The 23,497-nt window shown below is 42.4% G+C and overlaps 1 protein-coding gene across 1 annotated transcript in view; it reads left to right on the forward strand.

Annotated features, from left to right (window-relative positions):
- LOC133017501 (ephrin type-B receptor 1-B) overlaps positions 1-23,497 on the forward strand; it is a 107,706-nt gene that overhangs the window by 78,209 nt on the left and 6,000 nt on the right. Inside the window, exons 8-13 of the mRNA XM_061083610.1 lie at positions 36-144; positions 1,315-1,379; positions 7,140-7,328; positions 8,424-8,671; positions 9,616-9,831; positions 22,451-22,600. Coding sequence (XP_060939593.1) covers positions 36-144; positions 1,315-1,379; positions 7,140-7,328; positions 8,424-8,671; positions 9,616-9,831; positions 22,451-22,600 — 977 coding nt within the window. The remainder of the gene's footprint in view (positions 1-35; positions 145-1,314; positions 1,380-7,139; positions 7,329-8,423; positions 8,672-9,615; positions 9,832-22,450; positions 22,601-23,497) is intronic.

Here is a 23,497-nt window from a genome sequence, read left to right on the forward strand (position 1 = left end):
GTCTGTCCGTCCGTCTTCCCCTTTGTGTCACACAGACGACTTCAAGTCGGAGCTGAGGGAACAGCTTCCTCTGATTGCGGGGTCGGCTGCGGCAGGAGTCGTCTTCATCGTTTCCCTTGTGGCCATCTCCATCGTGTGCAGCAGGTAAACACATTTCCTCTCTCTTAATACATGTAGAAACGACTGCAAAGTCAATGACTTCATTGCTGCAGTTTTCCCTTAAAAATAAACATTAATAAACTAAAACAGTCGTAATCAGGCAGCTTATATCAGCCCATAAATCTCATTTACAAATTCCAAAGGTTGGTCATAAAACCAATGTCCTTTAAGTGGCTTAAATATGACCCAGCACCTTCCTCATTTCATGACTGGGATCTACGGATATGCTGATATGGCCCCGCCCCTGCCCCCATCTCTCACCTGCAGTTGAGGAGCCTTTTCAAGCCACTAAGCTCCACCCACAAGTTGACAGGATTGGATTTTGTTTATTCACTGCAGTACAGTATAAATAAGAAAATTAACAGAATGGACATATTAACATGAACACCATTGGTATCCAATATTGGCCATCCTGTTCCAAAGAGAGACCCCAGCACCGCATGAAGAAACATTCCTGTCATGACTCAATGAACCAGCTTTACAATCAAATTCTGATCAGAAATGATAAGAACATAAAACATTGTTTTTGTGATATCTGCTTTGATATATCTGGAAAAATGCATCCAAACTAATCCGCTACACTAAAGTGATTTTGAATCCCCTGGTTAAACTCTTGCATCGCATGTGAGCTCCTCACGCATCTTCTCGTCGAGTATTAATAGAAATCAATTTGATGGAAAGTAAAGCCAAGTCGCCATGTTTGAAATGGAATATCCTATTCCATAGAGAACTCAACAATTACCACTTTGCCCTTTTAATTTACTTAAGTCAAGGCAATTTAATGTCGCCGGCAGTTTGTCACATTGTCACATTCCCTCCTTGCTCCGGTGTAGATATATGAAAGCGGAATTTTCTGCAGTGCTGTGTGCAAATTTGAGCAAGTAAAGTGTTCATCAAACGGGCCGGGCTCTTTTGATGCCGAGGCAGAGGAGACGGATGAAAAGCAGAGAGATCCTATCAAGGTCTAATTAAAAATCAGCTCATTTTCATAAACTTCATTTACCATTGCTTTCCCCTCTGCAGCTGATTCACTGCTCAGCCATGTCATTTTCAGGCAAATACAGAGAACCATGAACAGTAATAAGGCCTTGTTTACACTTCCTCATCCTGTTGTACCTCAAGCTCTCTCTCTCTCAATACCCATTGCTCCCTCAGGAAAAGGGCGTACACCAAGGAGGCGGTGTACAGTGACAAGCTGCAACATTACAGCACAGGAAGAGGTGAGTTCGCCCTGATACTTAGATCCCATGTTAGCTACTGATTTGATTCTTTTCCATATTTTGGCTCCAAATGTTGATTTGTCTGTTAATTAGTAGGAAATCTCTCTTTTACACATGACTCTTCAACACATGTTGTACCCTCTTCACTACTCGTTTCATTAACTTTAACATATTTGAGACATACAATTCTGGGAGGGTCAAACTAACATCAACTGTATACATTCATAAATCCTTGGAATAATAGCCAAAGAATTAGTTGGGCAACCTCCTGAAATTCAAAGAATCTAAACATCGGACCCATCAGTTGACAGGTTCTTCTAGTCGAGCCTTTGTTTCTTTCTTTCGTCAGCATGCAGTGTTTGCAGTCTTGGGACCAAGTTGTTCTCTGAAGTGGCTGCAGAGTGAGCGCTCCTCGCTTTCACATTACTCTCCAGGGTGAAATAGACAATAGCTATTGTCGGCGAAAAATGCTGTTGCACAGTTTCGATCTATCGTTAGTAATAGTGACTGTGCTGTCATCCTAAATGTCCCACTGTTCAAAAAATCTGGTCTTCAATAAAGCCTTGCTTGATAGTCTTTGTTAAAGACTAAAAGGGATGATTATTTTAATATTCATATATAGATACATTTGTGATTTGAATTACACTTTTTTAAGTCAAGTCCAGCCCAAACAAGGGCCAAGTACTTTTATTATATTCTTCAGTGTAACACTGTGGACCTATGGTTAGTACCACTGTCATATGACGCCAGGATTTAGGTATGCCCAAAAAACAATAGCACCCATCAGCATTACTATCCGTCACCATGTTTATTTTAATGCCAAAACTTTTGCAGTGTTAAAATTTCAGAGGTTGTTCTCCCTAGGTGGAGCTATGAGCTTTCTGAGCACTTTCCCCATATTTTATTTACATTTTTTTCACTCCCTTTTTTTGTCCAGTTCTTTGCAGTTGCCATATCATGTACACTTCAATATGTGACATGTGCATAATATGTTTACTTCTGTATACGACATTAACGAAAGGGAGATGAGGTATGAGAGAAATTATTTCTGGTCTCAGCTGTCAGTGGATGTAAATGACATTTGCCTTTTTTTACACTGTGACACTGACTGGCAGTCATGTGTCAGGGCTTTACGATAGCAGTGATTGAGTCGAGCTTTAAGCACTCCCCTGTTGCTGACTGATGACATTGAGGAGCCTGGTTGCACACACACACACACAAACACATTATCTCAACACACGCACAAAAGGGTGTGTCTAAGTTTTGTACCTCGGATGAAAGCCCTATGTTCTGTCGACCCAGCAGTCTGAGAAGGGGGCTCACTCGAGGGGATAGAGTTTTGTTGAGGCGAACACAGCCGAGCGTTTCAACACAGTTACTTTGTGTCACAGCCTCAGCAGCGGCAGCTGGGGGCTCATTAAAACTCCTGCGGACAGAAGAGTCAGCTTTGTCACCGGCTATCTTTTGAAGAAACAAAATGCAATTAACAGAAGTGGTGAAAATAAACAAAAGATCACAGGCGTTTGCTGCTCTAATCATCCCATGCGTCATTTGAAATGAAGGGGAAATCAAATTCCGATAAGGGATCCTATTCATAGGTTTATTTCTTCAACGTGCAAACACTCGGGGATGGAGTAATCCCCCCCACCCCAGGAGGCATTGTTGTCTTCTATTCTTTCTAGATTTGACTGACAGTTTGGTAATTACAGTATTCAACCCAACAATAAAAAAGCGCCACTCAGCCAATTGTTTGGGACGAATCTCCCAAAAATGCGGCGCTGGCTTTCACCCAGTAGCTCATTGTTCCAGCTGTTGCCACACGCATAAGGCGATGTCTCGTTTCCAGCCCACCTCATGTGTCAGGGCGTCAAGTGGGATGCTGCTCATTCTGTAAATTCAGTAGGTTTCACTAAATGGTCTTGGGCACTAAATCAATGTAAATAATAATCTCAAAAATAACTTTTATCAAAACCAATATGACAAAGGTAGAGTGAGGCGATATAACATCATTGATCGATCTCAGATTTGTAAAATGCTTTCTTATTCTTCATGTGATTGACATTCTCTGCGTATGAAGGAGAATTAAAAAACACACCCTTCACTCAGGAGCAAAAAACTGTCATTGAACTTAGAGGAAATAGTAACGTGACATTTAGTGTGATCATTATCGATATGGACTGAAAGTTGGGTAACGGAACCTATCAGACCAAATCACAATGCGGATTGTTGTGCCTAACATAAATATCACCGCACATGCCGGAGTTAAAAAGACTTTGTTATGTACATTTTATTAACTTCTTTGCACCCAATTATATTATGTATTTATATTATAAAGCATTCATATTTAAGTTAACCATACTTAGAATTAGCAATTAATGTCAAATTTCAACTTCAACTTTGCCTGAGAAGGAAAAAAATACATTCTTTTCACTGACCATCGTTGTTTTTTTTTAAAGGAAAACCTATCCGATTTGTCTCTGTTTATGCTAATTAAGCATCCTTGTTGGAAAAAAACAAACGTTACCAAACCCTGGACTGAAACAAAAATCTTTATGTTTATATACTGTCATGAACACACATTTAATTCCCACGGATCAAACACTGCTTTTTTTAATTGCCACTATCAGCAGTGCTCATCGTGTTGCACACACCTCGCTGCATCTGAGCATTCACACTTTTTCTCAGTGCGCCTTTTCCTTTCCACTCTTTCCCATAAACCAACAGCCTGTCAACATCAGCTAATTAACAGAGAGACATTTTTGTGGCATGTTGACTTTATGCCCTAATGCTTCTCCGCATATCACATCACATCTTAAATCACCGTTGTTCGAACCCTGTTTGTCACTTTGTTGCCTCAGCTGTTGTTTGTGCTTCAGCATCTGCCGCTCGCACTGAATTAGAATCAGATAAAAAGGCCCATTTAACAGGTATAGTTATGGTTCAATGACAAATACGTTCACGTGAGGTAATTTTTTCAACTCTCCACTTCACAACACATTCATGCATGTGAATGTGTTGTGAAGTGGAAAGTTGAAAAAATTGATGATCGCCTATAGATCTGTCTTCGCCCTTCATCAAGTATTAGAGGTCATACCCTTTATTGCTGATGAGTTTTTTATCTTTCACACAGTGAAGGAACCACAGGCCTGATTAAACCCACACAAACATTTCACTGTCTGTACCAATGTGACTGTTAATCCCATACGCATTTTAGATCCCTTTTGTGATTTCCATATAATAAGCCACACAGTGCGTCTGACAAATGCTTTTCTAACATCAGACGGTGGATAATTAGTTTGTGTTTAGGAAGTAAACTCAGCCCATTATATTCACAGAGCCACAGAAAAGATTAGTGTGCATCTTGGACTGACGGGAAATGGGAACGTGGTCACTATAGGCGCACAGTGGCCTGCAACTGCTTATGTTAATTCCTCAAAGTAGATAAGCCTATAAAACATATAATTGCTATCTACAGCAATTGCTAAATCACAAATAATGTCAGGCAAAAGAACTAAGAAGTAATTATGTCGCCTTGTTGAAAGTCTAACGTATGAAAGAGTTCCTTTAACTTAAAAAGATGAGCATTTATGAAGCCACTGTTGCACTAACAGACATTGCTGTTTGTCTTGAGGCAACATGTCAATTCTGTGAAGTAGGACCAGTAATGTGATTGAACCCATTGCCAGTAATGGATTAATGTAAGAATTACTGCTGTACGGTTGATTTGTGGATACATTAGGGACATCAGTACACAAGCAGGGCAGAGTTGAAGCAGGGTACATGTTTGACATTGGTGAAAATAACATGGTTAAGTGCAGTGGAGTAAACTAGATTGTGTAAGGCCAGTCAACTTAATTCTTAATCGTTCGAGTTATTAGGGTTTTATAGCTTAGGGATTTTGTTGACATTTATAGTCCAAATTACCTAAATTACTCAGTCCGTTCATCCGACCATCAAATTTAGAGAGGTATGAAATTATAGTATTTGTTATATGCCCTGAGGTCATCGCAGCAGCTGTGCTTTGTCCTAGCTAAAAATAGAACTGACGTTTGGTCATATTTGCTCCATACCCTCAGATGAAGGAATAATGAAATATTAAGGACGGAATCTATTTTTCATCTGATGGCCATGAAAAGAGGAGTCCAGTTAACCAGGTCTGCGCCAGAGGGAGGGAGAGGGATAAACTGTTTGCATTTTAAATTATTTATGAAAGTGTGCTCCGAACGGTGAATTAGAAAGTAATGATTCCACGCAAGTATGTGTACACGGACGCGTGCTGTGCATGTGTGCTCGAGATTTTCAGTTTCAAATATTTGTTGTTGTTGCACCGTATACGCTCCCTGCAAAAATTGTAAGTCCCAGCCAGTGGTGCTGCTGAGCGAGCGGCATGGCGACACTTGTCAACAGAATGACTTTATGGAACGTAGAGCTGTAAACCCACCGATGGATTAACTTGAATCCAATCTGTATGGAATCTCTAATGAGCAATTACATTCACACATACATAGGGTTCAAGACAATTAGTGTGGTAACTAGAATCAGCCTTTAGTCGAGGGCGAGGTGAGGCACCTTGATCCCTCCAAGACCAGACCTTATCCTCCTCCCGTCTCCCGAGACCCCTCCCCCGCTCTGTGTGGCTTATGCAAATGAGCAGGCACAAATTGACTTGATGGAGATGGGTTTATTCCAATCATGGCTGCCAAGGTTTTGACTGAGCAGCTCTGAGAAAGACGGCTGCCCTTGTGTGTCAGTGTAGAAATGATGATTTTACGTCTGTTTACTCGCTGTAATGTCTGTCTTGTGGCAGTGTGTATTGAATTTGTTTACAAGTGTTTTTTCGGCGGTCTCCCCCTCCCGGTCTGTTGAGTCAGAAAATGTGTCCTCTGTTTGCAGACATCTCCAGTCTGTGAACTGAGCTCACCTATCGCAGAACGGCATAAAAAGCTAGTTGATAGCGCAGCGGTTTTATCTCTTTATGAGCTCCTATAGGGAGAGGCTGTGGGGAAATTGGTTCTACAACAATCAAAGAGCAGAGACTGCTGGGGTAAGGGATAAAGGGTAAAAAAAATCGGTCTACATTTACTCTCTACATGCCTCTATCCTTTCATCTTTCCGCCTCTGCCTGTCCATATTTTCTGGTCGGTTTCCCCATTAAAAGTATTGTATAAGAAACCTCCATTTTGTTGTTTGCACTACTAAAAGTACTGCTCCTTTCTGGTCCAATGAGTAAGTTATCATCATGTACAACTGTTGGGTAGTTGTTTGTAGTAATTGTGAGTAATGTTGTGTCACACTATAGATCCATTTACGCAGCCTGCTCAGGGTGGGTTTATTCTGCCTTGCAATTTTGTATTAAAAGGTAAAAAGACAAGATGGAGGATGCATTGATGTTCTGCCTTAATGTCGGTTGGGGTGGGAAATAGTGACAGAGCTAGATCTATGTCTGTGTAAAAGGGAGATCAGCATGGATGCCGACGCAGGTGTATTACACGTTACACCTCAGAGTTTAGAACTCTGGCATACTCTCTGAAATCACACACTGGGGTGACATTATGCTGGCTTTGTTCCATTCACTCTAAACAAGCACAGGAGGCATAACAAAGGGTTTGCTAATGGCACTGTAGCACAATCTCTGTATCAAAAGGGGCTCATGACACAAGCAGACACACTTGCATTCGATCATCAGTATTACATGACAGATAGACATAAAAGAGCAGTTTCTTCTTGTGGAAAGCTCATTGAGCACTTTGGTTGTTCTAGAACTCTCTTTGCGAGCCGACATGTCTAACTGCCCCTCCCCACTGGGCTGCCCGACCCACTTCTCAGGCTCTCCGGGGATGAAGATCTACATCGACCCCTTTACCTACGAAGACCCCAACGAAGCCGTGAGGGAATTTGCTAAGGAGATTGACGTCTCAACTGTCAAGATCGAGGAAGTCATTGGTGCAGGTACGGTAGATGGATGTAAAGGAACAATATCTGTGTGTGTGTGTGTGTGTGTGTGTGTGTGTATGCAAGGTGAATGCGAATTACGATTGCAATATTTTCATGCATTAGCTCTTAAGTGCTTGTGTGCAAACATGTTAAGCCTGAATCTGTGCAAGGTCAAAAAGTCCATCTCCTTTGGCCACCACATTAGGTGGAGACATGTGAAGGCCTCCTGTCAAGTGCAGTAGCAGCATATAGGCCAGCTACCCTGGGACTCAATGGCATTACAACGAACTCGAGCCTTGCAGCATATTCCCAGTGCTTCTCTGTTTTTGGATCCTATTAGGGTTGCTCTCTCACATATTCTGCCTTACATCATCCCTTTTCACTTACTTTACATAGAAAATAGATGCTTCTTTCTGTCTTCAGCTGTCTATTTCCAACGTGTTGTTTTCCTCTGTACCAAACACCATTTTTTTTTGGGGACATCAGGAAGGCCATGCTGATTTCATATTTGTTGGCTTCTACATGGGCTAAAATAGTCCTGGTAATGAGACTGGGCCTGGAACAGCTCTTGTGGATTGGCCTACTCAGCAAGCTAGGTGTGAGGAAGTGACAGAGATAGGACAGGGGTAAGGATGCAGGGGGACTAACTAATTAAAGGTTTCCGTTTTTGTTGATTTCACTGTGTGGTGCCTCTGCAGGACATCGACATGGTGATAATTAATCAAAAGACTTCCAGATATTTACCAGATAGTGCTTGCCTGTTATTCTTCGTGCAGCAAATATGAAGACACTTGGCAGGCTTTTAAGACAGATGACTACTGTGAGTCAGAGGAGCCAACACTGGTAAAAATATCATGAAGGAGCAACACTACAGCATTATTGGAAAACACTCATGCTTGATATAGACTAAATCAAGATCTATAATAGCTCTTTGGGTAATATTTCTGCCCAGGGACACGAGGATGCAAATAAGCTTGATAAATGAATAGATTTAGATCTAATCAACTCTACTAAGCTTTTGTGTGATCACAGTTTCATTATGAAAAATAGTCCAGCTCTTGTTTTCTGACAGAGCAGCCACTCTGCACCCTCCCTCTAATTCCCTCTTAGGTGAGTTCGGCGAGGTGTACAAGGGCCGTTTGAAGCTGCCGGGTAAAAGGGAAATCTATGTCGCCATCAAGACCCTGAAGGCAGCCTACGTCGATAAGCAGAGACGGGACTTCCTGTCCGAGGCGTCAATCATGGGCCAGTTCGACCACCCCAACATTATCCGTCTGGAGGGTGTCGTCACAAAGAGCCGTCCTGTCATGATTGTCACAGAGTTTATGGAGAATGGCGCTCTCGACTCGTTCCTCAGGGTGAGTAATTCTTCTTAAAAACATGCATGTACTATGTCATACAAAGTTGGAAACAAGCGGTTGAATAGAAACCTTTTGCGTTATGGGACTGAGACGCTAATTGGAAATAAATCATTAAAATCTCAGAAAATGGAGTTCATGCAGAGAATCCCCCCTAATACAAATTGGAATGAGCCGTCGTAATCTATCCAGCATTAGCGGCGTATATGCTTCATGACAATTACCGTGGTTTCTGTATCAGGATTTAATTTCTCTATTACTGCCTGCAACTATTAATGGACTCTTCACCTTTTCTTTTAAAGTCCGGATTGAGCAGACGTACAGCTCAATCAATATTCAACTTGCTTTTTTCCTCCTTCAATCGCATGGATTGGTGTTCCATTCTACTTTGATCTAGGGTGGGTTTAAAGGGGCTCTTTGAAGTTGGCTTTGCTAACCGCCACATCCGACTTGTGTTTCCATCGATCTCCTTCACCCTCTTATTTGTTACTGTGTTACGGGGTCTTCAAAGCTCGCTCTTCAGAGCATTCACATAGGGGTAGGGGCACCATATGTGGATGTTGGAGAGATGGATGTCTTCATGACAGAACGGAATAATGCTCTGACACCTAAAGTGAACAATAATGTGCTAATGCATTTGATCTATTTAATACAAGTATACTCTTCCTCTGGACATGAAAGCAAAGACTACAAAAGAGCTAAAAATGGCAATTTTGTATTGACGAAGAAAAAGTGCCATTTCTTTGACACTGATATTAACTAATAGAGATTGACAACCTTCAAGCCTGGAGGCTTTTGTCAACACACCAGCTATAAATCACTAGTGAACCAACATAATAAGTTAGTTATCATTAAAAGCTGGTTTGTAAGTATTTGCTGAAAAGAAATCATGCCGAATATACGCGCCAGCTAACGATTCATTTGGGTTCCTGTCTGTCCTACAGCAAAATGATGGTCAGTTTACCGTGATCCAGTTGGTGGGAATGATGCGTGGGATCTCAGCAGGGATGAAGTACCTCTCAGAAATTAACTACGTCCATCGCGACCTGGCAGCACGAAACATTTTGGTCAACAGCAACCTGGTGTGTAAAGTCTCCGACTTTGGCCTGTCACGCTACCTACAGGATGACACGTCTGATCCCAGCTATACCAGCTCTCTGGTGAGTACTTGCCAAGTTCGTCTTTCATTCTGCCGGAGTGCCATGAATAACATTATCACTTGTATTCATCGAGTGTTTATCTGCATGTGATTTATGTGAAGTCCAATCATTTCTCCCATTGACCTCTTCAGCAGTTCCAAAAACATAATTTACCAGATTAATCAGTTTTGCTTCTTTCTGACACCGTCTCATTCTGTTTGAAGGTCTTGGAAACCTTTCACCTTTTCAGTGCCTTTCATTTTTTATGAGCTGTCTCTATCTTCTCTCTCATTCTCCTTCGCTCCTCTTTCTTTGCACTCTGCAAGTCACGGACCGGAGGTCTGTCACATCTTCATTAGTGTGGAGACAAGTCTCCTCTGGGAAGGCTCCTCTCTAGTTGACATGCCCAGAGTGCAGAGAAACCAAAGGGCATTGCGGCCTCTCAAACTGACAGCTCTCCCCTCCCTTCTCTCTCTCTCACTCCTCATTCATTATTACTGGGGCATCATGGGAGGCTTTGGCTCCTCATTAACTCCTCCACACTACAGATCTGTAATTATTAGCAGCTGTCGTTAGTTCATCTTCTGCCTCTCCTCTTCCTAATTCAAAACACACTTTTACACCCTCACAAACACACGGCGCAGGTCATTAGGACTCCAGGCATGCCCAAGTGTGTGTGAGTGTTTTTATTTGTGTGTTGTGAGTGTGTGCGTGCATGCGCACATAAACAAGTGTACATGCAATGTTGTTCTCTGTGTGGGTGGTTGTGCGCAGACACGTGTATGTGTCTGGAATCACTTCATTGATTCTTTTGTGCAAATTAACTTGTTTTAATGCTGTTGTGTTGGGAGTCGCTGCCAGCATCTTTAAAACAGTCAAGAATTCTGTGAGAAAACTGTTCATAAGAGGACAGGGACCTTGTTCCTTTGGTTATTTAGCCCAAACATATCCTTTTTTTAAATTGTGAAACACAATAAAGCTCCAATATAAATAGACATTCAACAGTCCTATTTTGCAAGTTGTTAAGCAGAGATTTTGACTCAAGTCACAAAGCTTGGACTTGAGTCAGACTTAACTTTAGACTTAACAAGGTGAAAAAAAAGACTTGCAACTCCTTTACCAATGCCTATCACCAATGACTCATGCCTACCCTTGGACCCTTTGATCATTTTGACTTGAAAATACTGTATACCTCACACAAAGTCAAAAGATTGAAAAGAATACCATTCAAAAAGTGCATAACATAAACCTAGATCAACTGATCTTCAGACTATTCAGTCTCAGCACGACAACACTTTGCCCACATCCACAACAACATCCAATCAAGTTGAAGCAGGGAACCACGAAGAACTAACGTCACATTGCTTCAAAAAAAAAATACAAAGAATGGCAGGAGTGGCTAATACTAAAAGTTAATGTTAAGCTAGCATTCATTTAACAGCTCAGTAACGTTGCCAGCTACATAGTTAAACAAGGTAGGAAACTTTATTTTGCAATCCATTGTGTAGACTTACTTGTGACAAAACAATGACTTGGAACTCAATCTGTCCTGGTTGCCTCCAGTGGCTCCACACAACCTCTTGACAAGGAACAAATATTCACTTGGTTCTTAAAACCACCTCAGGGGCTCTGGACATGATTCACCCTATACACCGAAGTGAATGTACAGCATGATGAAAGCTTTGTACACACTATGAATAAATATGAATACATTATGAATATATTATGTTATAAAAAGTGCCTATTTTCGGAGAAGCTTCAAAAATATTACAACACATGCAAAAGTGAAGATCAAAAGCTCGCAGTCAGCCTGTGAGTCAGTGCTGACCCAGGTACGAAAACGAGAGTTCTCAAAATAATTTGTCTATATCTAAATATTTGCCGAAAAAACACAACCATGTACTTTAGATCAACTCTATTTCAACCTTTGCGGTAAAGCTCAGGTGCAAACTGCCCTCTGCCAGAATACGTTTCATTCAGAAACACACATGCACAGTCTGCGTAAGCCTATAGGGAGGCTAGCGATTGGCAGGAGATGCTAGCCCAGGTGTGAACAGGAAGTGTCATAGGGGCCAGAGGAGATATGACCTCACACTGGTTTGGCTGAGAGCTAATTGTTCCCCAGGAATAGCTTGCTTTGTATGCTTGGCTCCTGTGGAGAAACCTTGCTGAATGGGTTTTTATTTGGCAACAAAGAGGTTCAGCTCGTCTGTTGTCTGTGCCGCTGAGCTTGCTAATAATACAGGTTGTAAAATGTGGGGACAGGATTATAGATTGTACTCAGCATTTTGATGTTGTTTTATACAGACAATCTCCTCGAGGGCATTTTCTGGACAGTCGATAGAGCAGGTGAGGTTTGAAGCCTGAACCTGTTTGTCGGTTAAACACTCAGGTGCATTTGTTTCCAATGCTGAGTTTCTTTTTTTTTCTTGGAGAGATTTTCATTTAGAGGACGACAAAGCTTTGGCTGCGTTTCATGTCACTGTTGCCTTATTATCATTAGGACAACATCTTCAGTTCCACTGCTATTTCTATTTCTTCCAAATCAAGAGAGCTTTTCCATTCATATCCCATCACATCCCAGGGCTTATTCCATCAATATGCCAGTTAAGTTTGTAAGTAAAAAGTAACGTTATGAGCGAAGAAGAAGTCAAGTTCAGAAGTATTTGGACAGGTATAACATTTTTTGTTCTTCAGGCTCCTGCAGTTCAAAATAGTAATTGGACACTTGGCTATTAAATGTCTCTTGGGCAGCTGGTTTTTGTTTCAGTGTTCGGTTGAGAGAGAGTTGAGTGTTAATACAAAGAAAGATGAGGGTGGCATACAAGCTCGTAGACAAAGGAGCAAAAGTCAAGAAAATGATTCGCATGATAAAGACAATTCCATTTTGACTGCAGAGCAAGTTGAGAATGCTCTCCGTGAAGTTGGCGTACAGGTTTCTTTGCCAACGATGAAGAGAAGACTTCAGGACCATGACCGCAGAGGATTCACCACAAGACGTAAACCCCTGTTGAGCTTCAGAAGAAGAAAAGCCAGGCCGCACTTCACACAGACACACAAAGAGAGTGATGGAGGTCTGGAGCTCGACCAGTTCTGAAAGTGCACGGAGTGATGAAACAAAAATCAACCCCACGGAAATAGTGAAGAAAAAGGAAAACCTCATGCCCCAAAGCCAACACGTGTTTCAATCATTTATATATATACCAGTGGAACTGTAATACTGGAATCACTGCTGACAAACAACAGAATTAATTCAGTGGTATACAGGAGCGTGTGTGCTGAGATTTAGACGAATGTATCTCGTTGGATGAAATTTACAAATTTAGCAGTAACCAGAGCTGTTCAAGGGGAGGCGGTGGAAAATCCTCGACCGGCTGACCTAATCTCAGTCCAGCTGAGCAGTGGTCCATGTAGTGAAGACCAGATTAAAGGCAGAGAGGCAAGCTGGAGCTGAGGGTGGCAGCAGCGAAACTCTGGGAGAGCATCACCAGGGATGATACAAAGTGTCTGCTGTGTGTGTGTGTGTGAGAGACTTCAGGCAGTCACATACTGCAAAGGATTGCAAAAGATTGTGTTTGACTTACTGTGTATCTGTCAAATTACTTTTGAAACCCTTAAAAACTTTGCACAGTGTGTTTGAAGAGTTATATCTCCCACAGTTCGTTTTACATTGACGAAAAAACCCACTCAAATTAAAGCTGAGACTTGGCACTTCAATGTAGCATTAAGTACATTACTTTATGTCTAATTGAATGTGCTGAAGCTCACAGCCTGAAGACCAACAAAATGTGTTTTCAGCCTTGAATTTACTTATGAGCATAATTCATAAAGATTTAGCTGATGTAACAACAAACCTTCATGTCCTTATTTGAAGCTTTAGGAACAAGCAGTCGTGTGTATGAAGGTGTGTCGGGGTCCTCGGGTCCTGTACAGGATCCTATACTGTAATTAAGCTATGCCAGTGCCCTTAACTCCACAACCTCTTATGCTATGCCACTAACCAATCAGCGAGCAAGGCTGTTGTTGCAGACAAGGCCGAGGGAATCAGGGAAATTAAATTGCGCTGACGTGCAGTGATTTACATCCCCGTCGACCTCCTCCTCCAGCAACTTAATCACCTCTTTCCCTCTACTGCTTTTCTAATTTTTCACTTTAATTCCAGGCACACCAGTTCCAGTGCCTGTGGTGTGATGCTGGATGTATGGTCTGGGGACACGCTGGTTATTGTGTAAACCCTGGAAGTGGGTTCATTCTGGAGCATTGTTGTGGCGGTTTCAGACAGAAGGAGGCTGTCCTCCCTCTCTGTTGGCCGCCCACCAAAAGTCGAGATTAATGAGGCTCACAGGACAATGCTTGGACCTTCTAAGGTGATGTCCGCTAATTACCGTAAATACTATGACGACAGCGTGTTTTGTTTTAGACCCGGCATTCTTGTATTTGTATTTGCGTCACTTCCTCATTATACACACACGGCTGCATGCTTCAAGAAAATGGCCCAAAGGCACATAACAAGGTTAGGTAAGATGTGAGCGATCCTGATGACCTGACAAAAGACAGGATGGATTTCTGAACACTTGGCGGACCAGGAGGACTTCTATATCACTCTTTTTATTCACCATTCCATCTATCTAGGGAGCCACCCATCCATGCCTCCATTCATCTATATTTCCTTCTGTCTCCTGCTGCCCTCCTGTTCTTTCCATTTCAAGGCTTTTCCCGCTGCAAACGAATGCGTCTTGGAACGGCACTCTCAGTGTCGACAACTTGACAAACGATGAGTCAAGTTGTTGCAGCCGCGATGGGTCAGACGTTTTACTGTGAGTGAAAGTCAGAGATGGGGGCACCGGTCATTGTGGTTTGATGCACGGAAGTTTGTGGCCAAAATAAGGTAGCGTCAATAGGGAGGATGTGTGTGTGTGTGTGTAGATATGTTTATGTCTGTCAAGCCTATAACAGCTTTCTATCATGCCCTCAGGGCCCTAGAGAGGAGGGCAGGTATGGGTCAAGAGTTTCTGCTGGTGCCTTAGCTGACGATGTGGAAAAGCTGTCATTGCCTTGCATGTCACCCAATATGTGATGTATGTTAAGACTGAGTGGGGCCTGTATGTATGTCGTGAGAAGTATGTGTTTGTGTGCTGTGGTTCTGGGTAAGAACACATATGTCCCCTAGGTGCTCACCTGTGTGTGTGTGATTGTGTGTGTTCGCGTGTGCGTGTGTATGTTTTTTCGATTGTTGGTGTCATTGCGGCTGAGAGGGGTTGAAAGGCGAGGTCACACAGAGCCAGTAACAAAGCTCATCCGTCAAATCCCAGTGACCTGAGTGACATTCTCTCAGCTCCGCTCCAGTGCGCGCACCACGCCGAACGCACTGTTGTTTCTGTCATTTGTCTGTTTTCTATTTGCATCCCCACCCCACCCCACCCCTCTCTTTCTGGCTTCGGGCCCATGCACTTTTTTGGGCTCGTCTGTTGAACTTGCTGTGTAATATTTACGCACTGCACTGCAAGTTAAGGGGACAGGGAGGAAACGAGAAGTGTTATTGGAACGAGTCCATGTGAACCTGGCCAAAACACAAACAAAGGAACTTTCCTTCTGGGTTTTTAGTTACATGCAAACATTAACGATACGAAACCTGCGATAATATATAAACCGGCAGACTTCCACACCTCATCTCACTCTGGTCCATACGTCACACCACACAACATGACATGAAAATGTACGTCAAGGCGTATTTAAAGAATACAACAGTTGCTTCCACAAGGCGATAACAGACTCATCTTAAATACTTAAATACAGATCTCACATTTCTTTTGTAGTTCACAATAAATCACAAGGCAATTTCACCCAAACATCCACAATAATAGATGCATCTCTTTGTTATATTCAAATATTTAATTTCTCAGTGAAGGTGAAGAGAAAGATGAAACCATGGGATTCTCTTTGATGCTTCGCTGCAGTCATTCTCCCGTAATAATTCAACAACTAGGTTCACTGTAAGCTATTTCCGATGTTCAAAAACTACCTGTGAGTACACATCTATCAGTGTGGATCCAAAATAAATGTTGTGTCTTTGTATTTTATACTTGAAACAACAAAAAATCACAAAAATGTTTTCTCTGATATCTCCAAACGTAGACGGCTGGATCTGAATTATATCCCTTGTAAGTGATGTGCAGATGAAATATCCTGCTGTTTACCACTTTTCTCTTTTAAGCTTGATTTATTTAGAGCATCAAGATACATTCAAACTCTCTTACATAGATCGTCACTTCCCCAGCCTGCGTTAAGTGTGAGTCACAAGTGCACTGACCAGACGTGATCCCCAGCCGGCTTCCTGTTTAAGTGCCAAACTGGAGGCTCTGCTGCTGGGAATCTAACCCCCGCAACGCCCAGTCAAAACTGCAGCAGAATTCTCAACATCCCACCTCACCCTTCGGTTTATTTTGTTTTGTTTTTAATCTCTTAGTTTTTAATTTGAAACCAATTAAGATTTTTCAAGGGCAAATTTGATTCATATGGTTGAGTTTAATTTGCTCAGTCTCAAGATAAATTAACCTGCAGAAATTATCAAGGAATTTAAATTAACATGGAGGACGTTACAGGTTCTGAAAAAAGAGAAGAAATAACAACATTATCCATCCCTGCATCAAAGAAAGAGTCCACACACAAAATGACTCCAGCTTGATTTATACTTTCTGTCATGTTTGCCACAGGCAGTATAAGGTGGGCATTGATTAGCCATCTGTGGCTGTTGGACCGCATTTGCATTGAAGCCGGATTCACAATGAAGTTGTTTGTGTACAATTTCGTCAGTGAAATAAGGGATGTCTTCTCTGATTGTGAAACTGTATTTAAAAAAAAAATAAAAAATTCATACCCTACTGCAGAGTCACAAACTGAAAATTAAATTTGTTGGTTAACCAAATTATTATTATTATTTTTTTTTACAACCTGTGGAGGAACCACAAGGGTGAGTTAAAGTTGAATTTGATATAACCAGTAAATTTATATTTTGATGTGCAGAGTAATGCTACAAAGTTATAAAATACAATGCTTGAAACTTTGGGAAAGAAATGCTTTGATAAATGTTTTCGTACTCTGTTACAAATAAAAAAAGCAAGAGTAGGAATTGAAGGTTTGAAGGATCATTTTAAATATAGTTGAAACATTTCCTGAAATTAAATTCTGATGTAATATTACAACCAACAACCACAACCTTCTGGTCTCCAGCCCCAATCACTAGAATAATAAAATACGTTTTGCTTTATCGCTGCATTTGGATTTTACCTCCAACTGCAGCTGACATTATTTTTGAAAGAAGATCATAAAGCTGCAGACACAAGGTGCATGGCAATATAAAGTGTACACATTTAAATCTTTATTGTGATTTAATTATCCAGAAGTAGAGCGGGAGGCTATTCTGGGTGTACAGAAATGTTTTGTTCCTCTTTGTTATCTTCCCACACAGTGAATTCAAAAAGTGAACCCATGCTGCATGGGAAGATCAATTTCTGATTCTCTTTTGGAATTCCTCGGTTAATCAAATCTAAAACACAAAAAGGCTGTAAGGTTCACTTTAAATCTGTAAAACACTAAACAAAACAAACAAAGTCTTTCCTTTGAGTTAAGCATGACTTTACTTAATATACTGTGAAAGCCCACTATCTTTTTCTCTGCCAGACATTCCCATGGGTGTCTGAGTAACCAACGTCACTGTCACCAGCCACATCCTCATCTATTTTTTTCCTCATCTCTGTCTGTCACTCTTCCCCTCTCAGCCTCTCCCTCCATCGCCTCCTCTCTTTCTCATTCTCTTCGGGGCAGACATCCAGGGCAGGCCGTTGCTCTCAGGATTTCATTAAAAGGATGTTGATGGAGCACTCTCCCCGTCCTAAGTAAATGTGCTCGAGTCCATTTGAGGGCACATTGTTTGGAAATGGATTACTGAAGTTGGAAGGAGTAAAGTGAAGGAGAGGAGGGGATGGTGGAGGGTAGAGGTCACACGTTTAACTTTCAGATGAAGGAGAAAGTTTGTTTGGTATCTCTAGATATCTTCTGGGAAGTGAACAGGCGGAATAAAGACACGACCAAACACTGGACTGGACCTAGTTGGTGATTATGGTACTTGAAAGGTAGATTTGCTTGTCCTGCAGCAGCCAGTCAGTGGCAGTCCATGTGAAGGTATATGGCTCATTGTGGCCCATTCACACCTGGTATTAACATCAAAGTGGTCGGTGCTAAGTTTAGATCGGAACGCACCTAAGTCCATCCTGAGATCCGATCACTCAGGTGGTCAAATTTGTCCTGAGCCACATATAAAGACCCGTCAGTCGCTACAGTTCACAATGAATTTGCGTTACTCAGTGACTAAACATAGATTTTTTTTCTTGGTCTCCACCACCGACACATATCAACACTGACAATTATTTATAATCTTTTTCAAATCTGTAAAGTCTTTCTTCAAAGCAGAGCTGCCTGCTGTATATCGATTCATTCAGCCCGTCCTGACTTTACACTCTCTCCCTCCCTTTCCCTCTCTTGATCATCACACTCAGACTTGGAGAAAACAACATATTTGGTTTCGTGAACAGAAATGACGTATGTGATTATTTGCATATGGAGCAGGGAAGTGTCGTCCAATCACAAGTGCTCACAGGAGACCCGTTCAGGACACAATTCCCTGACAGATGTGGACAGACGTGTGTAGAGTTCACCACTTGTGATCTGATCCCTCAGGACGAATGTTTGTACCAGGTCTGAACCAGTGGCAGAGGCAGAGCAAGTCATTGTAAAGACATGACAGGTGTTTCATATCCTTGCTACTTGTTCTCTACACACACACACACACCTATCGGTCAAGGGCCACAACAGACACCACTAAGTACACACATTACCAGGCCACCACATGTTTATCGTCAATCTTTCAGGACCTGGCTGTCACAGCGGCACAGTCTTCTCACCGTGCCACTTCTTAACCTGACAGACCTGACACGACACGTCAGCGTGGCAGTGGCACTCCGGACGCACGGCTACAGCTGTCAAAACTGGTCACCACCTGTCAGCGCCGGTCACAACCAGGTGGAACCAGTCACAAGCCGTCACCTCATTTAGGCGACACACAGGGAAGACGACACCACACCACACACCTGTGTCTCCTCAAGGCGTTATGGATGTGTTGTCCACGTGGAGGGACATGGGAAGCAACACAAAGAAATAAATAGTGATAAATGTGACTTGAGATGGGATTGTCGCTGTCCAATCAGATACAGGTGTAAAGAAAAAGTCAAGATGAGCCTCACACACACGATGTGGTAGCTGTGAGCGCTGAGTTGGTTCCACTCTCTTCTTCACAGATTTTCTTCACACTTTCTCAGGTTTTTTTTTTCTTACCAATGTAAACCTTTTCTTCACAGGTTCAAAATTAAATCTCATGCAGATTTATTTTCACAAGTACTTATTCACACATAAGCTAAAAATCGTTCTGACCCTAATATGAGCATTTACCGAGTAGGATAAAAAAAAAGAAAGTTGCCTGTGCATGTAATACGAGTGCATATCAGCAAACGAGAAGTCAGCATGAAAGCTTCCTCATGAGGGTTTTTGCTCGATGTGCATAAGTGAAGTCGTGCAAACAGGCGGGGGTGCCAGCTCTGTGTGACAAAACTGATGCTGTAGCCAATAAAAAATCAAACCTAATACCAGAATTCAAACTATGCATCTGCCGAACCATTAACACTGTATTCACAGTCAACCAGCATGGCAACATGTATTATGATTATGCACTTTACAGTAGTTACATTGAACAAGGACACAACCTGCTGCTGTTAGTTTCATGGAGGAGATGAGGGCCACTTAACGCAGAAGAAATTATGTTTGAAATGATCAGAGAGCTAAAAGACCAGATGCAGTCAAGATTGAATGTCAGAAGAACAATTGAGTCAACGCCATCCTCCTCCGACACCGTGCTGCTCCATCCTTCCCACTCACACTCCCCCAGCCATGTACCAGCACACATTATTTGTGGTATTTCCATTAAAAGTAGGTCTTCCATTTAATTCTACCTGCTGCAACATTAGCCCCAAACACAGACCTGGCAACCCTGACGAAACTCTGTGACAAGCAACCGAGCAAATTAGGCCTTAGTGAGCACGTAGGAAGGGTTAAGTCTGTCCTACTCAGTGTTCTGCACACTTGTATCGTGTGCATATGCCTGATTCTAATACATGCAGGTTTTGAGACACAATTGGTAAATGGGGGGAAACGTATTTTTCGCCATCACGACACATTTCTTTCAAGTTTTCACGCTCTCATGAGCACTCGATTTTCAATCATTGTGACAACACTTTTCAAGCAGGAAATAGACCCATCCAGTGTCTGTGTGAAACGAATGCACTGCAGCCCACTTTATTTACAATGAGGAGAGCTTTGTGAAGTATCACTCGATGTCAATCATGGTGACTCCTTTCAAGGTTCTGCAGCTGCAGTGGCTGCGTTAGATTCAATTCGGTTTATCCGCACACATTCTCAGTTAAATGTCCGAGAACATAGAAGTGTGTGAATTCTGTTTCAGGGGCATTTTTAGACTTCAAGGCAAACAGAAAACAGCTTGTTCCTTTTTCAGCAGCCAGCAATATAGCATATCCAAAGAGCTCTCCCCATGCTGCGAGGCCTCACAAAGCACTCGCGCCTTTGTGTTGACATTAGGTCGGTTTTAATTCCCATCATGGCTTCTACACCCCGACTCATTCCTCGTGGTATTAGCGCTCTTTTTTACTGAATCAAAAAAGAGCCAATGCTTTTTATTATGTTTTTGCCTCCTTCCCTTTATGCATGAGCTGTTCGGCACTTCATGTTATTAAAGCAGGATTTTGGCAGAGCTATCACTGGCCCACAGCAGTAATTACTAAAGGTTTGCATAGCTGCCTCTGACACTCCCGCCTTGGAAATGTATTACTAAAATCTGTCTCAGGCACACAGGGAGCTTCTTGTGAAGCCTGTATCTTTGCTCGGGCCATTTCATTGACACTCGGTTCATATCCCAACAGGGTCCTGGGGCGTGAGACCAGATGCACAGAGCAAAGAGGGGAGTAAGCAAGTGATGATAAAGAGAGGCTGTAACAGCGTTTTTTGCTATGGGCAGCTTTTTTTAGTTTTTGTTCCTGATGTCCTACATTTATTTCCTCGTTTTTCATCTTATGTATGTTAGTCCAAGCAAAATAATCGACTTGAAGCATCGCCCCTGACAGAGTGATGGATAAAGGTGGATTGTCCCTTTTGTATTTTTGTAGAGAAGACATTTGGCTTGTATCTGTGCAGCTCAATTGCTCTCTTACAAAAGAAAGGATGAAATAAAGTGTCCTGGGGTCTCAGTATAGATGATTCAGATATGGACTTGTCTGAAATATGAGAGAGGCATTGAAGTCACTGGGGCGCAGATAGCCTTTATTCCACTATTGATCTCTTCCTCTCCATATTTCTTTCACTTTCTCTCTCTGTCACACCTCTGCGTAATTCCTCCACCGCTCCCCGTCTCTTTTCTTCCACTGTGCTTTACCAGAGATGAGTGGTGCCTCTGCGTCTTTGAGTGTCCTGACAGCCGTCTCCATCCAGGGTCAGATGTTAAATCTCTTTTCAGGGTCGGTAGCCTCTCAAAGGTCAAACCCTGAAGGGGCGCTCATTAATGAGCTCAGCCTCTCCACCTCTGCACCGCCACACAGCACTGACCTCTGGAACCTACTTACTGTACACACACGCACAGGAAGCACACAAGCGGTTTGGGATTTCTCTTGTCCAGCATTGCAAACATCAGCCCGGAGGATAGAAACACCAGAAAAAAGCATTTTCCTGTATCTCATTCTCCTCCCCACTTATCACTTGTTTCTCTCTGTTGCAGTTTTTTTCCTCCACCTGCCTCCCCCCCCAGCTCTCGGGATGGCAGCAGGTCTGTGTAGGTTTGGATGACTGTTTCCAACAGTAGCTTATCTGCAAATGCTCAGGTTCAGCTAATTGGCATTGTTAAACTGGTGGCGAGCTCCACTCAGACAAACAGGGTGGTGCTATGGGGGATGGCGAGCCACAAACAGGAATTCATATGCGTGTCTGTTTGTGTGCTCGGGCCCGTGCACGTGGAGTCATCTATGTTGGTGCCTGTGCATATGTTCCCAAGTGTGTCTGTAAATGCGTGCGAGTGTGTGTGGAATTTTAAACAAGCAGCTGTCAATTTCAATCAACAGGGCACGTGGCATGCCTGAGGCCCAGGTTGCCCAATTACAGGCAGACACGCTCGAAGTACTAGCAGAAGCGCAGGCCTATCTTCCTTTATTCAAACAGGGCTGTGGGAGAGGAGACACTAAATGTAATATTGGTCGACGTGTGAAGGGCGAACACTGTTGGGAGCTGCTGCTGAGACAGAGGCAGAATCGTGTGTGTGTGTTTCGCCTGCTGGAGGATTGATTCGCTGGGTGGATGAGGGGCTAAATGGTTAGACGGGTGGAGGAAGGCATTCGAGGCAAGCGGGGGGGGTGTCATGGGTAATGTCCAACTTTAATGTGGCACCAGTGAAAGGGAATTTGGCAATAAACTGTTTTAGATCTCAGGAGTTTCACCCGTTTGACCTACTGCGCCTCTTTTCTCTCGATAGGGCGGGAAGATCCCAGTGAGGTGGACAGCGCCGGAGGCCATTGCTTACAGGAAGTTCACCTCAGCCAGTGACGTGTGGAGCTACGGCATCGTCATGTGGGAAGTGATGTCGTTTGGAGAGAGGCCTTACTGGGACATGTCCAACCAAGATGTAAGTTTCCAAAAGAATAAATGCTGTCAGTATTTTCTAAATGTGATTCTCTCGATTTTGGGGGTAGAACATATAGTGAGTCATCTATTATGAAGACAAGGAGAAAGTTGTAATAGTAAAGAATGTGCTGACCTCTTATTTACACTCACTTGAGTAAGAACTTTTTTTTCCCGGGAGTTCAAGTGCCCGTTTCATGGGATCTTTTAGGAAGATCATAAAAAGGAACATTTCATTTAGGGTTTGAATCTGAATAAACTGCATCATTAATAGAACAGCGGTTAACGATGTGGTTGTACTTGGGTTTCACCCCCTTTGTTAAACATTTAAAGATGAATAAGTATGTAAAGTATCTTTATTGTACCTACATTTGAAATTGGTTTGCAGCCAGGATATAAAAAAAAGCACATACAAAGATATCAAACATAAACTTTCAACATGACAAGACGGCCAGAGTGATGAATAAGAGTTAATTCAGTGTCGTGGTCAAAGTGCAGAAGTCAAATAAGCAGCTAACAGTAAAATATCTGCCATTAACAATTGAATGACAGTTATCATATATATCTATTTGCCCTCATAATGGAAACCCCCGAGGGTAACTGCTCAAATTTGTCCTCAGAGGCTGATCTTGGCATTATAAAATAGTCAAAGCCTTTCTGATCACCAGCCTGATTAACATTACAAGCAACCAGGCAGAACATCAGGTATAATTCAATAAAACTTCAATAAAATCAGTGTCATCACCCTAGAGGAGACATTTAAAGAAAAGATTTTTCTCCACCAGCTCAATAGCCTGGAATCTTTCTCAATCTGATGACCTCGTCTTTTGTTTAAACGCATCCAATAAAATAAAGCACGGATTAAACAAATATACAAAACGATCAACCACAGGCTCATGAT

This window comes from Limanda limanda, chromosome 13 (assembly GCF_963576545.1).
Source record: "Limanda limanda chromosome 13, fLimLim1.1, whole genome shotgun sequence".
Classification (NCBI taxonomy): domain Eukaryota; kingdom Metazoa; phylum Chordata; class Actinopteri; order Pleuronectiformes; family Pleuronectidae; genus Limanda; species Limanda limanda.